Source organism: Lingula anatina, chromosome 3, assembly GCF_051362555.1.
Source record: "Lingula anatina isolate TDL-2025a chromosome 3, LinAna3.0, whole genome shotgun sequence".
Classification (NCBI taxonomy): domain Eukaryota; kingdom Metazoa; phylum Brachiopoda; class Lingulata; order Lingulida; family Lingulidae; genus Lingula; species Lingula anatina.
Window position 1 is genome coordinate 10439820 of NC_141769.1, and position 18196 is coordinate 10458015.

At 34.2% G+C, this 18196-nt stretch overlaps 1 protein-coding gene across 1 annotated transcript in view; it reads right to left on the reverse strand.

Annotated features, from left to right (window-relative positions):
* LOC106170534 (dachshund homolog 1) overlaps positions 1-16711 on the reverse strand; it is a 28915-nt gene extending 12204 nt beyond the window's left edge. Inside the window, exon 1 of the mRNA XM_087008173.1 lies at positions 15941-16711. Coding sequence (XP_086864299.1) covers positions 15941-16416 — 476 coding nt within the window. The 5' untranslated portion in view covers positions 16417-16711. The remainder of the gene's footprint in view (positions 1-15940) is intronic.
* Between the last annotated feature and the right edge of the window lie 1485 nt (positions 16712-18196).

Below are 18196 nucleotides of genomic sequence, written 5' to 3' on the forward strand. Positions count from 1 at the left end.
AAAGATTGGAAAAAAAACTTTTTTTGCGCCTCGAGTGAATAACAAGCTACACCAACACCACAAATGAGAGGACAAACTGTTTCTTTTTTTTTCAAAATGGGAATTTCATATCCAATTTCTACCAGTCTTTTATCACTAAAGAAGTCAAAATACTTAGTATGATTTTAAAATAGCCTAGCCTAATGCAGTATGTCAATGTATTTAATGGGAGGCTTAAAATCTGATTCCAAACGGACCTCAACCATAAATCCTGTGGCCTTAAGAAATGAAATAAAAAGAAGTCCCCTCCTTAATAGTTCTAACATGCTACCTCTCCCCCTGTAGGCTGTCACAGCTTGCGAGGTGGGCCATGAAATCCAAGATGCGTTTTATTGAGAAACACTATCACGCGTTTTCTAGCAGGGGGAATAAAGCAGTGCAAAGCCCAAACAAAAGCAAGGAAGATAATAACACAGTCAATGTATCTACTGAGTGAAAAGACCAAGGAACATGTCCATTTATCTTAAATGAAACAAAGCTAATGGGATAAGAGGCCTGCTCTGTACCAATGACAAAGCTGACTGAGCGGCTTTTCTGCTATTGTCAGAATCATTTCCATTTTCATTTGGCACTATGAAAGGACCTGCAATCAGCAGCAGATGGGAGGCGTTTTATTTTTCTAAATCCTAAGCTCATCTTTCTAGATATTTCACTGAAATGAATTCTCATCTTTCAAAAATATTTTTTTCGGGGCTGTAATCTCATCTGTTCCCATAAAGACTTGAAAAGTTGATACATCATCACTTCAAATGCAACTGTTTAAGCTTTAATTAAGTGCAAACTGCTGGTTGAGTTGAGTGGTCTTAAAATGTAAAAAAAAAAAATACCAAATGTTTTGTAAGTGTATTTCAGTATATAATTTAATTTGTCTGTATGTTTGATGCTAAGCAAGAAACAACAACAAAAAAAGGCTTTGAACTTATTAATAGCTTCATACTGATAAGTCTGCAAACAGCATTGAAAGTCTGCCAATTAAACCATCTTCCTGTTAGTTATTATGCAACAAAAGTTTCTGCTTAAGGGTAAACATGGTGCAAAATACAAATAACACCAGGATCTGTTCTTTCAACCCATGAAAAGACCCCCATACAAATCAAACACAGAAATTGTTTTTTTTTTTTTCAAATAAAGAATAACTTTCCCCCATACCTACAGAGATTGAGTTTCTCAATCCTCAAATTTTACCAGTAATTGAAATAAGAGTGTGAGAAAGTTTACGGGATCTATTGTGCTCTATCACCTTTCCAACTGTCTCAATTCAACAGCCTTTGAAATCTAATTGGAAGCCTTTTGAAGATTGAATTGGAAAGAAACAGCTTCCCTGGGTATTTGTAAGCCCCTAAAAAATCCATTACTGCAACCAAATTCTTATTTTTCACTCTTGAAAGTAAAAACGAAGAAGAGGTGCAGGGCTGGAGTCTATTCAACAACATATAGAATTCCATTTGTTTCATTCATGCATTGAAATTTCATTTAAATTGTCAAAAAGATAAATGAGCCAACGTTAGTCTTCGATGACTATCAATGGTCCTCGTTTTTCATGATTTAATCCAAAATCGACTTTCCCCTGTGGCGTCTCTGCATTAGCATCATGAAGTTCCTGATTTATTAAATTCTAAAAGGCAGGTGAGTCGCACTTAATATCTATTTGGAAAAGAAAAACTTAACTTTTCCTTAAGTCTTGAATGAAATTCAAAACTATTGAGAGAACTTAATTGAGAGCTTTCAAATTACACCAAATAACAGCCCCTTTAGGGTGGAGAGAAGCCTCATTGTCAAGGAATAAAAGTTTTTATGAGACTGTTGTGGGAGTTTATCGGCAAATGTGAAATGAAATGTGAGCATTAAGCGTGTTTTTATTATCTGTTTTTTACCCAATCCATCTGCCACGGATAAATGTCTCTAGAAAACACAATGAAAGACCCCTCTGGCAGTGCACAGACAAAGGGGGCTGTCAAAGTAAAGAACTACTTAAATTTTATTCCATAATTGTAATAGATTTGCAATTATTTAAGGTCCACCTGTATTTTAATTTCTTCTCCAAAGCTCATCACTCACTCTTGGCACAGGTCACATAAAAAAAGAGATGAAAAAATTATTCAGTTCGCTTCCTCCTGTGCATCACAGAAAAAGAGGCGATGTTCTAGTGTCTCTTGCTTTCACCTCCCCGTTTCCCTTGTAACACAAGACTTGCCATCTCAGTGTGACAGGCAATGACAATGTTACATTGGATTATCTTAACAGAAAAAAAGGCTGAACTTGTTTCCAGTACTTGAAACAACCTCCAGTCTCTTCATTAAGAATGATCCTGAATAAAGAGGTTCATTTCTATTAATGCAAATATACATAACTACCAATCACTCATGTACAATAGCCTTTTTCCATCTGAATGGACAGTCTAAATATAATTATTCTAAATAAAAATAAATCCATTACAAGCTTAAAAGCTTCTTGGATATATTGGAGGTTTCCATGTAGTATAGATGAAAAATTCATTCAACAAATAAAACTATTCCTTTTTCCCACAGCACTTTTCTTTAAAAAACAGCAATCAATTTTCTTCAACCAGAGTTGACAAATTGAAAAATATTTGAAAAATTAACAGCAAATAGGCCCACCCTGTAGGTCAATTGAAATATGCCACCTTCTAATTGGAGCAGGTAGAGAAGAACAACCGCTGTTTTGTAACAACACCAAACAACAGTAAATAATGGAAATTCAACACTTAAAAAGCTTCATGCCTATAACCAGATTTATTGACCCAAACAAATATTTAACACAGTCTGTAGCAGAAACTTCATGCCTCTTACAAAAGCACATCTATTCTGTAACTAAATCAAGAACAAGTATCTTGAACTTCTGTGTCATGTTTATCCCCTACCAGGGCCTGCACAGTTAGCATGTTATGAAAATAGTGGATTATTTCAGAAAAAGTGTATTTCAATTTCATGGCCACAGAAAATGGGAAATGTGTGGGGAAATTGAAAAAGGTCCAAAGGGTTCACCTCTGGCAGGTTTTTGCCAGGAGTTTTTGGACCAACTTTCACTAAAATTGCAATCAATGGAGAGGCAATGGGCTGTGAAAAGGTGTTTCTCTTGAATGCTGGGGTCATAACCAACAGACATCCACTGATCAAGTTTGCACAAATAGTCAAACATGCGCCCAACATGATGCCCTTATGATCCTAAAGCAGGCACTTGTTACTTTTCTTTAATATCAAGATAATGGTGGTATTTTAAGTAAAACATAATTTGCAATGAAGATTTTTAAACATGTAATATTTGCTTACGTATTTTTGGTTTAAAATAAATTGGAATAAAAAAACTCTCCAGACTTTAAAGTTGCAATCTTTCATCTCTTAACTATGAAAGAACTTCAACTGGTGCATAGCATAAAGATTTATGACTTTTCCCAATTTTTTAAATCCGCTTTACGCATGTGGTGAAAAATAAGCCAGATGGGACAATAAAACAGGAATCTTCAACTTGGGCATATCCAAACGTCTTATATACATAATCACCATCTCCTGCCCTAATTATTTAGATCAATTTGCTGACTCCATATATTCATGGGTGCATTTATTTCACATGCAGAAAAAAAACTAGTTTGGCATAAGTAAATCAGAGAGAAAAGGAGACGCAATATTTGAGGTCAGTATCATATTGCAATCCGAATACAAGTGGAAAGATAAGATTTAATACTTAGCATGCCTTATATTACCATCTTGTCACATATCACAGATAGCAAAAATGTCATTGCAACTGATAACTGCATCCTCAGCGAATAATAAATTACGAGATTAGTTTAAAATGATAAATGATTAGTTGGTTTAGCCCTCAAGATGTGTGCCTGGGTGGTGGTGGTTGACTCAAAATAAAATATTTTATACTATATAAATATTTATATAAAAAAAAGATTTTCAAGGAAAAAAGTGATAACCACCATAGTTGCTCAAAGACTTGTTTGCCTTAATCTGTTCATACATGGTTTTTAATGATATTTTTAAATCTATTAATATAATTTAAACAAATCAAGTACAAATACTGATGATATGATTTTAAGAGAAACTTCAGTAAAAATCTGAACAGGTACAAATTTCCTGGAAAAATCACCAGGTAACATGCATAACTTATTGAAAAGGGGAAAAACATTACTATAAAATAAGTAAGTTTACATCATCTGTTCTCTTAGAGGTATAACTTACTGAGCACATTATTTGTAAATTATTCGGGGAAATATTGGACATGATACCATCAAATCACCTTGGGTCAAGTTTTTCCAGTTCACTAGTGCTATCAAGCACTTTCCACTTTGAGCATCCATTCTCCCCTGTGTGCTGCCCATCACATCTAATAACACTATCAAGTGTATCTTATCTAGTTAGCACCATCAAAACCATATCCTAGCCCTCCCAACACATCAGTGCTAAAAAAAAAACTACTATCTTTTGATTAATAATGCTTTCTCATTTAATTGGTTTTAACTCCTAACTGCTCCACCCCCTGTGTTGCTAGCTGAGCATCCTTTTTGCATTTAGGTAAAATTACAGCAAACCCTGAGAGAAATGGAATTTTGCTCAATTGCACTGCCAGTGGAATTTCATTTCTTTCATAAATAAATAACACTTACAGTGCAGGGATAGGGCTCTGCTAATTTCAACCTATTGAAAAATCCATTTATCATTGCCTGATCATGGCATTTACCACTTGCCTCTGCCAGAGTCATAAAAACACCCCCCAAAAAATAGCACTGATCTAGCATATGTGATGTGATTAGAGATGAAGCATATATAACTTTGAAAAGTTAGAACCCAACTTAAGGGAAAAATACTTCTTATACATATAGGATTGGCACTAGCTTTGATATATGGCCAGGCATATGAATTTCTTCTGCCAAGGCGTTAGTTATCAAAGTAGGGGCTGCCTATCTTGGTAGTAAGGCCCCACACACAAGAAAATGATGGCCCTCCAGTTGAAAGATCTTATTCTGACACAAGTGATGAAGAGGTAACAACTGATAGAGAGAAATATACACACCGCAGGAATCTGCAATTAAATGGGCTCTTCTGCAACAGATACCTCTGACAAATATAAAAATTTATCATCCAGTTTTATTTGTTTTGCAAAGCACAAGATGTGACTATTTAAAGGTTTTTGTCTCACCAGGGGGGCTTGAGGGAGAAAAATTAGATACATTTCCACCACCTTATAATCGTTATCTTCAAAACGAAGATAAATAAATCAATAAAGGCACTTATCCTTGTCGCCAAATTAGTTCTTACACTTATTTCTGTGCTCAAGATAAAATAATCCAAATAGACTGTTCATGACTTAATATCTTTTGCAGGGTTGTATCAGCGGAAATGAAATGGACTTATAAATCCTAATGTTTCTATGAAATGTATTAGTTTTGACTCACTAAAAGCCCTTAATGGGATACATTACAGAGGCAGAAAAAATCATCATGGATTTCACAAAACTTTTAGCACAACTGAGTCTAGAGTGTGGGCTTTTATGGCAATGTGCAGTAGTGTGGAAACACAACAGACACTTTTTCCTTCTCATATTTTCTCCAGTGGGTTGAATTTACTGCTTTGGGTCGTAGAATGGGGTGAATGGGAAATGGAATAAATGAGTGATGAATTTACAAGTGGCATATCTTTTTTCAAAATGGGTAAAGAAGTAAATGAAAGAACAGCAAAAAAAAGATGGTAGTTGAGTTACAATAATGTGCTCAAGTAGATACTTTATTGTGAATTCGGTTCTCTCAAAACAGATGATTTTGTTTTTTCCTACCGGGAGCTTGAGGAAGGACCACTTTTCTCTAATTTTATGAAAAACTTGTTCTAGACCCTGATTTTGCCTTTACGCAGTATTTTCTTATATGTATATTTGGATTCTTCCCAAATTTACCGTACACTGCATCAAGAATTGGTTTTAATAGATATATTTATGCATAACACCTACATAGATTAAATAAATATAAATTTTAAAACCATTTTTTCACTTTCATATTGAAAGAGTCAGTGATAAAACTGAGCTATTTAAAGGCACAGAGGCTGAAACACACGTCACCACTCCATGAAAGATATTATTACAGGGCTTATATATTTTTTTCTTTTATGCTAAATGCCAATGTTATGTTATCCAGGCACTTAAAACACTGCACCTACACACATTTTCTAGATAATTTTTTTGAATTTTCGACTACCCAACCAAAATTATTTTCCATCTCACGTGATTTCAAATTCTGATGTATTTTTAATAGCAAATGAATTTATTAGGATAGGGATATTCAATATCTTTATGTTAGTGAAGCTGTTTTGTGGACAAAGACAATTATATGTAATACCATATGCATTCAAAATTCAGTTCAAAATGCTTCACCACAGATTCTTAGTCTTATGTCTTTAAAATGTTTTAGGTATGACATATGTAAAGTAAATGTATATAATTGCATAATGGATTCTTTTTATCTAAATATTATGTATCTTGGCATTGTGCTTGCCCTTCCAAAAAATATTTCAGTCAACAATCATATACCTTATCTATTACATATGCTGGAAAGGTTAATTTAACATAATTAAACAGGAACATAACATGCCTCAGCACAGTTGGATAAACACAAGGCAAGAATGTTTACTTTCTCTTGGTTATACTGAACACATTTCCTGGTGATCCTTCTTAAAAAGCCACTTAACCATGGGGTGTTGATTAAGACCCAATTCACAGAAAATTTGGGTGTGTTAAGTGTCTGTGATTCCAACCTGCATTACAGCTTATTTACCCTCTAGCTACAGGTACAAACTTTGCATCATATCAGGGTTTTCCCCTCTGATTACGGTAATTGCTCATAAAATTCAAATGGCTCTTATTTTCAATTTTACCAATTTTGATTACTCTTAACACCAGTTTCAGGCTTGATATCAATTCACCATTAAGAATATGCTAATCAAATCTATCAGGTATTATGAAGGAAAAACTTTTGGAATATAATTTATTTTTTTCGTTCAAACTTGAGAGTAATTACCAAAGGAAAACTATCTTTTATCAACCCTTGTGGTGGGTATTTAAGAATCTCAAAAGTCAATCCAACATCAATTTACTACAAACACTAAATAGCAAATTATGGAGCTACCCTCTCTAAAAAAGTAACTTAACCAACAATGTTATAAATCCATAGTTATTTTAAGGATAATAAAAAATAATAGTTTATTGTTGGATCTAAATTTGGAAAGTATCCACATGAATACAATAAGATATGACATTGTTTTATCCAATACACTAATATCTGTGAACAGGGCCACATTTGTCAGACTCTCAGCTAGACATTCATGATTGTGATACTTGTGATATTTTGTGGGTAGAGTTACGAGTTAATTGTCATTATAGATATGTACAAACATAAATTGGGGGTAAACCAAGTCAAAAGAAATTTAGAAATTGAACTAAAATTTCTAAATGTCTTGTAACTAATTCTTAATTCTCCTTAGTAGAACCATCTGGCAACTGTGGTGTTCCCAGATAAAATACTAGAGCAATGTGACCAGAAGCATTAAGACAGAAAAGGGCAAAACAAAAAAATACCTGTCAGAGATTTCAGCTTGATAAAAATAGCAAATAACTCTTTTGATTTTTTGTTAGTTACATATTTCTATCATGATTTAAATGTTTGCTTTCATTTATCTTCAAAGGAATACTTTTAGTTGAAACTACTCAGAATCATTCAATACCGTTTATGAGTTCAACTGATCCAAACACAAGCATATACATAAACACTACAACGCAACTTACTGTAAAAAATACAATAGGGGTAGATATTATTTTTATGCTTTTTTATGACAGTTTACTAACATAAGCTTTCCTTTTGGAAAGTTCAGGCCCAATATTATTTCTAATATTATTTTCCAGATTTTACTATTATTACAGAAGTTTCAGAGTTAATAATGTGGGAGTCTATGGAAAAGGGTTGTTTTCTACCTAAGCCTAAAAGGTTGATTCAAGCAGCTAAAGATATGGTTATGTGATCCCAGCACCTCCACTGATTTCCAACTTTTCATCAGAGAGTTAACACTTCAATAAAAAATACTATAAACCAAAGTCAGTCTAAGGTTTCTTGTCAAAACTGCTCCTTAGTGTTTTAGGAAGCACTTTGGCCAAATTACGGGAGGGTCTCATACATTTCACACAGGTGGTGAGAGACCAGGCAGCTAATAAACCACCATAAGCTCAGTGTAATGTGGATCTTGACTGCGCAACCAGAGACGCCAGCAGAAGAAGAGACCATTTTTGTCTGTTTAATTTTCTTGAGGCACTGCTGTCGATAATTGGCCCTGATGATTGAAATTAGATGTTAAAATGAGAACGGGGTCTCCACCCTGCTGTACATTATTAATATATTTGCTGGAGTTTGAGTTTTATTTCAATTTTTATCTTATCTCAGTGAGGAACTAATCAACTCTTCATTACTCTATATATCAGCTGGTCAACTGGATTGCTGGCATTTAGATTTCAAAGCTCTCAGGGCAGGCGATTTAAGATACAAATCATTTCAAAAACTTGCATATCATGGAGAATAATATTGCATTAAGTGTAGAAGTCACTGAACAAAAATAATTTAATTCTGCCATTTATTTATCCTAAAATCTATGGGAAGACCCATTGTCCCTTGGGCATCATCAGCTTTAATGGTCTCTATCAATCTTGCATTGGTGGTTACATGAAGAATGCATTTTAGGGTTCCATAAGCTATCCTGTGTTAACTACCAAAGCTCCCTAACTATGTTACATCATAAGATTGGACACAACTTATATTTGTGATACATATCCCTTTTTTTGAACTGCTTCGCAGGTGGAGGGTGATCCAAACATAATTACAAGACAGACTGAACAAACAGATCCCACCAATTCAAGAATTTAACAGAAGGAAATGAAACATACCACATAAATGTAACTAAATAAAACAAACACGGGTTTTCAATTATCTAGCTCAATCCATGTAATTTTTAGATCTTAGTTATCCCATATCCACCTGTCAGACTCTTCTACTATGGACCACCTATGTTTTTCCTCGCGTCTTTCTCTCGTTAAACTAATCCTTCATATCCTAACTACTCTACCAGCAACTGCGATTAAGATAGAGTTGACTAATCATATGTAATCCTAGCTTTATTTAGCATTTTGCTGAGTGGATTTGTCCAGCTTGTGGACTTGCCATGCTGGATTCCTGTAGAAATTGAAACATGTTCCCTGATCAGACAGACACAGTGCACAGGGTATAAAGATAACAAGAGCTCAGACATTGCTGTTGTAATTATTATCTACACAGAGCTTCACATATTTACAGATGAAGAGATATGGGCAGAAAGCTGAGCAAGTGGCAGGTGTAGGAAGAATAATAAACAAACACATTTCCTCTTCTGTGGATCTTCTAGATTGAAAAATATTTTTTAAATAATTTGCCAAATACAAGTTAACAGCAAATGACCTATAAATGCACTTTCCTCGGTACATACCGGTATACTTTATTAGGTAGATACCAATCCCTGACTTTATTATATCAATTATCGTTAATATAACCAGATATATATTTGGAGTAATAGGGCTACCAGGTACAGTAAGCACTGTGTTCAATTCCAACATAAAGCACACATGGACCTACTCTGCTGCATAAATACCATCCTTCAGTTTGCTGCTCTTACTACATAAATATATACCTGTTATCAATAAATCTGTGTGACAATAATCAGCTTCTAATAAGTTATATCTGAAGAAGTAGTATGCATATACAAATAAAGAAAACTTAAGAAATCAGAAGTTACCATTTCCTACGATTCTCTTTTCAAGTTAAAATACTGCTCTTTGCCAGACGTTTTTTTTTTTTTTTTTCGTGCCCTTTTCTCACCAGTATTTCTCTCTTCCATGTGGGCACATAGGTGTAAATATCATTCCAATTAATCACGACAAACAGCAAAATACACACCTAAAACTCTGTACAAAGAGGTCATCTCCATGCTCATGTGGCCTTTCCAAAATAAAGTGCTTTCCTGATGTAAAAGAAATGAACCGCAGAAAAGAGGCCTATTTAAGTGAATCCCCATCTTATGCTTTCCTCATTACAAAAGAAAAAGCTCATTTCATGCTAATGGAACCAGATTTCTGCATGGTGTTTTTATATATCTAACATTTACACTCTGTTTTATTGCTGCAATTTCTTTTCTTGTTTATTTGTCAGTACTCAGGGATTCAGAAGTTTGGGCACAAGAAAAGAATGCCAAAAACTGAAAACATTTAACCGACTGGACAAAAAAAAAGAAAATTAGGCTTGCTTTTGTGGTCTAAATAAAAATTACCTTGACTGGCATGGATGTATTTACTGTTTAGAATTTATGCCCTCAACTGTTAAATACATATTACTAGAAGTCAAAATTAATTATCCATTTGGATTACATCATCTTATAATCTTTTCATCTGTAATCTAATCAAATATTTGTTTAAAACTCCATTTGCAACACAAATCAGCACAAAATCATTGCTAGAAAGAAGAACATGTGTCTAAACAGTAATGTGAGTGTTAAATCCCATTTCACACCATTCCACGCAACTGCACACCACATGCAACCGATTTCTTATCAGATAACAAGCAAAAGTACCACATTTTTGGCACTCTGTGTAATAGCAATTAGGTGGGACTTAAAACATACCAAGAAACCAAGCAAAAATACTTCAAAAAAGAGCAAGTCAAAATGCATTATCCATAACTCGCTCTGATGAATAGATGCCCAATAGCTGAATGTAAAAAAAGTAAGAATGAGCAAGTCTGTGTTGTCCCACTACCTGTTGCAAAGTTAGGGAGATAAAAAGTATGCTCTAAGTCCTATTTAATGAGGATAACAGGCCAATCTGATTGCTGAAAAAAATGTAACTTATATTAAGTGATTGGAACAAGATGATATTAGCTTTTGCTTATTTCACCAGTTATCTTCATTAATATTCTTTTTTTCCATGCATGATTTTGAAATTCTTTTAATTCTTTTTTAACTCTTCATGGACAAACTTATTTCATATATATGATACTATAATCACAACAATAATGCACATCAATAACTGTGTATGTCAGTTAAATTCATGCAAGTGAGAATTTTGATTTATTTTGACTATCGTAACCATTGGCTGTTCTAACCCATACTCATTTTTTTCAGTAAATCAGAATCAAATATGAAGAGTGGATGAATCATTATCTGCAAACCACTGAGTACAGAACTACAAATTACAAACAAAACAATAGCATGCTGCATATTCAAATCAGCCATCTGTCAGCCTCTCCACAAATACCCATAAAATAGGCGCCCATTGTTTCAGATATGTCAGTCTGTAAAATCCTCTCCAAAAATTCAAACCCAAAGCTATAAATGCAGTTTTAATTGTCATTTAAAACATACATGTACATCTATGAACTTAGATCACTTGGAGGCATGATGAATTACTTATTTTAACCTCTTACAATGTAAATGCAGGTAATAATATGAATTATAAATCAAATTGATAGGCTGTAATTAGGCTCAGGTGAGTGGACGAACAAGTGGAGCTTAGTGAGGAAACCAGGTGTTCAAGTCTGAACTGACTTATTACTGTTACAGTTACATTCTCAGATCTACAATGATGTAGTCAGGCGTGTTCAAGTCCAAAAATGATTTATAATTTGTATTGCATTAAAATTACATAACTATCAATTGCTTTCAATAGCCTCAGTTTATGTGATTATATGTAACCCCAGAATAATTTAACTTGACTTGAAGAGGTCTTTGGGAAATGGAATTAATTAAAATGCACTTATGAAAGAATTTAGAAAATCATAAACCACTGAGGTACAATTTAATTTTTGGGTTAAAATATCAGATTGAAAAGATTTCAATACATTTTCTTTATTTTCTTAAATATAGGAGCCTGATCAAAATACAAAAAGATATTTTGCTATTATACTGTATAATTTTTATCAACTTCAAAGAAAATGTTGTATGTAGTATAACATTGATGATAAAACTAGTGGTTCAATTCAAGATATTCTGTTTGATAAGCTGGCTGTCTGCATCATACTGCTCCATTGTTTGAAGATTCCATAGAAACTTATTGATAAGAATCTGTAACATTTTCTCTAAAAAGTTTTAACTTTAACTGGCCCTATATACATAGAATACTAGTAGAACAACTTGTAGAGTCAAGTGTGGCTATGCCTTCTACTACTGTATTTCCCATTAGAATAAAAAATCACCATTACTCTAAGGACTTAATGGATCAATTCGGACCCTTTATGAAAAAACAACTTCCTTTCTATTCCAGATTAAAAAATGATTGTGATTAATCAATTAATAATCCCTCAAAATCAAAACAAATAATCAGAAAGGCGTTGATGAAGCGTGAGCAGTGGCATCCTCTTCTTATTAATCATGCTTTTAATTGGCAGTATTAACTGCAAAGAATGATCTGCCATTTGTCAGTTATATCAGTGGCTTGAAGTATTACCCAGAGCCCTCAGGGAAATATGCTTTAAGCACCGGCTTATCAACAACAGTTGCAAAAACACACAGCAATAAAAACAAAGAAATGATGCATTGCTGTCTCTCATCCTAGGGAGAGTGGATGGAGATTTAAATGAAATGGGTTGTGGTCAATGGAAAAGTGCTTGATAGTTTATGAAGTTTCACAGCATGGTTTTGTGGTTATTCCTTTAAAAAACATTTGATGATGCAACAAACATTAATTTTTAAAATTTTCCTCAGAAGCATTTCTTTCAAAGTTGGCATTTTTTATTGTAAAATACAATTATGGTAAAATAATTTCTACTATATAAAATTAAAATGCAAGTACTTTCTTAGTTTTCCTTTTTTCAAAAATGAACGTTCTCTCCCCAGTACATTTGTCACCTGCTGTGTCATACTCCTAAAGGATTCTTAAAGTAAACTGTTTTTGCCATTTGAGAAATCAAAGTCTGACAAATAATGAAATACAGAAAATCAGTTCCTAGGATAAACAAGACCACCTTATCTCCAGTGTAAACTGGTGCAATTCAAAACTAACTCTGTCACTCCAGTATTTGGGCTAATCCAACAAGAAGCACCATGTTTAGAAAAGATGACAAGATAGTAACAACTGAACAAAAGTGCATTTTCCATGAGAATTATTCCCTTGTCTGCGTATTTAATTTACCCAGAGATGATAAATCTTATCATTACTAAAATAATCATTTTACAAATGGAGAGGATTTCATTTCTTTCAGGTCTATTTTCCACTTGACTGACACTTTCCATTTCAAAAAGCCATTATTTGCAGTCATTAAAGCTTATCGAATGAGTCCCCTAAAGACAACAATCGCCCATAATTAATAAAACCATTACAAACAAAACACAACCTTTTCATTCACATTTGTTTGATGTGCAGTCACTGAAGATGTGGAAACAACAAAACTTGGGGATCAAATAGCTTAGGAAAGGGAATTTTTTTTTTTTTTTTTTTTTTTTTTGGATGCATTATTTTATGTACAGAAAAAAAAACAGTATCAATTATTTAATTTTTTTTAATTAAAAAATTAAAACTAAAATACACTTCTTATGAGAAGCACACTTCTTACAGACAATGGACTCTGAAAAAGTATACTAGCTTCAAAAACAAAAAAAAATGAATCATGCCTGAGAGCGCTAAATGTGCTTATAACTGATAGCATTCAGAAGCAAAATGAGTAACTATCACCAGCAATTGCATTATTTCTCAGTCTTTATGCCTTATTCATTTATTATCCATATTCTGTATATGTATATATGTAAAATAGGTTCGTTAGAGAACCTGTAAAATGAATCTGTAAACATTTTAGTGCTCCATAAAAAAGTAAACTAAGATATTATTTTTGCTCAAATATGAAATGTTGAAATACAACTTGTCTCCAGTGTATGGTCTGAAGACACCTTAACATATACGTAGCAATCAACCTCAGATATCATGCTGATCTGAGTCCTGCCCCAATGCCTGGCCTTATGCACCCTCTATTTACCAAACAGCCTATTTGACTCCTTGTTCAACCCTAAATCTATAAGTTTACCTGCTGTAAGGGTCACTCTAATCTGTGAAGTCCTAGCTCAACTGTCAGTTAAATAGCTGGTTCAAATTAAAACAGGCTTTACAAAGACTTTCTTCGTGTTCTTTTGGCAAGTTTTAAAAAGTGAATAACACTAAAACTATCAGTAACTGTTTAAAGAGCAGCGGCTGCTAAAATACAAGTGCATGACTGACTAATGTGGCTTCATGCTAAATGTCTTTCTACTTGCAAATAAATAAAAAAAAGACAGTGCAATATCAAATTATTTCTAAAGAATTTAACTCAGTTTATCTTTCATATACGAAAGTTATTTCTTTACCATAAGTCAAATAATTCAAACTGAGTATGAATCACGCACCTGCAGCGTAAGGCAGACCAAAAATTTATCCCTTTTCTCTCAGCCACAAAAACAATAAATTTCAAATGTGTTACTTTTTATTTGAGGTTTCTTTTTGTTCATGAGGAGGAAAAAGACAATAAAAGTTGACAGTTGTATTTCTGAACATCTTCAAAATGAATGGTTTTGATGAAAATAAAACCTAGGCAGCTCATAAAACCTGACACATGACGCAGTACTGTTAAGTTTTTATGAGCGAAAGTGACAAATAAAAGTAGACTTGCTAGCTGGAGATCAGATAACTTTGAGGAAACTATTTTTTCTCCTATTCAATTACAAGAAATTGGAATGGTTAAGTGTGAAAAAGGCTGCAAATTAAGGCAACCCTGAAATAAACCTTTAAACTTGAGTTATAAAAACAAATTTGCAATGTTTATCAACCAGCATACAAAAAAAATGGCACTTAAAAAAAGTTGAAAACCTCCAAACCAAATAATAGCCGGTTATTTAAAATTCTATGGCATTACATAATGGAAATGTCACATTATTATTCTAACATAATTATAACATCTGATCTTGACAATATAATTGAGGCAATAATTCTACTTTTTCTTTTAGCAACATTTTTATTGCACTTGTGCAGCTGCTGTCATCTCTGAGGAATACAAACATTCAGTAGTCCTCAAACAGAGAGAAAAAAAAACAATTTAAAGCACAGCAATAATCCAGTCACACAAAGGCTCAACTTAATCCTTTTTGTTTAAAGATTTCAACATGAGTGACACTGTTCTAGAAATTGATTCTTTTCAACCACAGCCAAAGCATTCAGAGCCGCATCTGTACTTACTGCTCATTTGCCTTTTGGGATACCTTTTGAAGTTTTCCCAATTTTGACATTTCATTTGTGAACATATTGTTTATTTCCCCCGACTTGGAAAATAGCAATTGTAATCTAAGAAACACAAGTGTCACTTTGTTGATAAAACCAATACATTGTTTTAGTTCCAAATGCATTAATTGAAGCTCAAATACCAAGTAATTCTGCGATTGAAAGTGGGTGGGCAGGATTGGTGTTGCAAATATTTTTAAGAATTTGATACATTTAGTTACAGAAGTATAAATGCTTGCACCACCCAAGTGGAACATATCCGACTGTTTGTTAAATTTTCCGTTCGACCACATACTTTGTAGCGTAAAAACTCACGTGTTTAGACCTCACGCTGTAACACAACTAACGGAAAGAAACAATTTACCAGCATGTCAAACGAATTAAAGTTACTTACATTATCTCGACCAAGACACAGGTATCGTTAAAATAGTAACTTTATTACCACTCACGCTTATCGCAAAACACACAAAACGAAACGTAAATCACGAAAAGTCATGAAATACAAACGGGAAATATATCTTGAACTGTAACAATTTCTACATACGTAAACCATTCTTTAAGTGCAAACGTTTAATGGAATAATTACCTTGAATTTGTACAGTCTTCATACAAAACATCAAACTCTTTAGGGGCGATAAGTTTACAGCGGTTGACTCCTGGTTGAATAGCCCCCAGTCCTCGAAGAATACGGACCTGCTCGACATTGCATACGACGGGCGTGATTTCCAGTCTCTTCAGTTTGGTATAAACGGTGTGCAGCCCGCCGACAAGGTGTTTTAGGAACAAATCGAAAGCTTGGGGGAGACAAATGAGTTCCCGACCATCCACGTTGAAGGCGGCGACTTTGGCCCCTCGGTATTCGATCATCTTGCAGATATTGTTTTCGGGTTTGTTACTTGCGGTTGGGGGTGGGGTCCGCGGACTGGAATACAACGGGCCCGTGGGTCTCTCCAGCTTGTACAGGAGAGTGTTCGATGTCGGTGGTAGCCCTGGGGTGACTTGGGCCGGTGGTGAGGCACGGGCGGGCAAAGGCTGTACGACTTCAGATGCGCTCTCCATCATTCTCGCTTCTCTAAAGTCATCCAAATGATCAGACACTGCATGTTGCTCCAAAATAAACAGCTGTCATTATACATACACCGGGCCGGTGATGAATAGTCCCGCAGAAGGAGGGCCTCAATTGAATGGTAATGTACACTTAAAAGCTCACCGAAAAGAACAAAAACGTCTGCACCCCATAAAACAGTTTATCAAATGATAGAATTTTTAAAGTAGAGATGCGTATATTTCACATCTTTAAACATTAATGCATATTAGATCCATAAACATTTCGTGGAACCAATCGTGTCAGCCGTCATCCTACTTGCTGGTTGTTTAAGAAGTGTTTAACATTATACATTTGTGCGTTTAAATCCTTGGGAATTTCAACAAGATAATTAAATGTGTTGTTTTAGCGATCTGAATATCTATAATAACTCGACAAAATGATTTCCCTTAATGCCAGACTAATTGCAATGTATTATCCTATATGAAACGGAAACAACTGTTTCCTTGGCAAGTGCCCCCCTCCCCCTCCTTCTTTACACACACGCATAGTTAAGCAGACTTAATTATTTTTTTTGTTCTACTTTGGAACATCTTCAAAACCCCGTGTAACTCCCATCTCCCTTTTGATAAAACCGCGGATAGGCTTGAGAAATGATACAAAAACTTTTTACTACTCCATTACAGGCAAACGGCGCGATATTAGATTAAATAGTGGATACTTTTGAATGAAACTTATTAATTATTCATCTCACTCAGATTAGATTATGGTTTAGCTCGAAATAATGCTCTCTTTTTTTCTCTCTCTTAAGGCTCTTTTTTCGTGAAAATATGAAGGTATCAACAGAAATTTCTCTTTAGTGGTGTTTCTGCCATTTTCCGACCAGTTTTCTTCGATTTTTCTTGGTAAAAGGTTTTCTTTAAAAGCTCTCTCTTACAAACAATATCCTGTGGAATTTGAATCTGCATCAGGTTCAGCACTATATTGTTTAATTTCCATAGTGATCAGCGCGTATCATTATGTGTTACTACGTAGTTTCTGGGACCTTGCAGTCAGAGAGAGATAGTGATTACAAAAAAGATCTCTCTAATCTATGAAGCAGCAAGTTTTAATTATAGATCATCGTCCACCAACAGCAAACTAATCAAATTGACATGAAATCCCAGCACCTGCTCATCATTGGAAAGTCCGTAAATGGCAATTTAGTCAGGTAATATCATTGATACAATTTTTATCCGGGCCATAAGAGACACAAGCAACTTGACTGATAACTCTTCTTTCTGTAAAACAAGTTGGCTCAAAGGAGGCGAGTAAAGTGTCTTGTATGCGAAAGTCAATTGAACCCTCACACTTCGGGTGGCAGGGTTCGATATCGCTCACGGGCGCATTTGTGCCAATTTTGATATTTGTTTTGATTTGATTTAGCAAGTACAATTTACTTATCACTTTTTTTCAAGTCGTCAATAAAAGAATAAAGCATATTTGATCTCTTTATTCTGATTTTTTTCATTCTCGCATCTCCAGAAAAAGAAAGAACGCATATTTGGGTGGGTGAATTTTAGTTTAAATTGACAGTGGTACCGTTTGGTTTCCAAGAAACGAAATGGTGATGCAAGCATTCTTCAAATTCTTACTATATAAATTGACAGACATGAGGGACGGGAAAAATTATAAGAAATACCACAGTTATCAATTACCCCGAAATGTTAACAGGCAGAGAGGTATGTCCCAAATGGTATAGAACTAACTGTGACTCTTTTTGTATATACTTAAAGTTCACGTGTGTATCTGAAATTA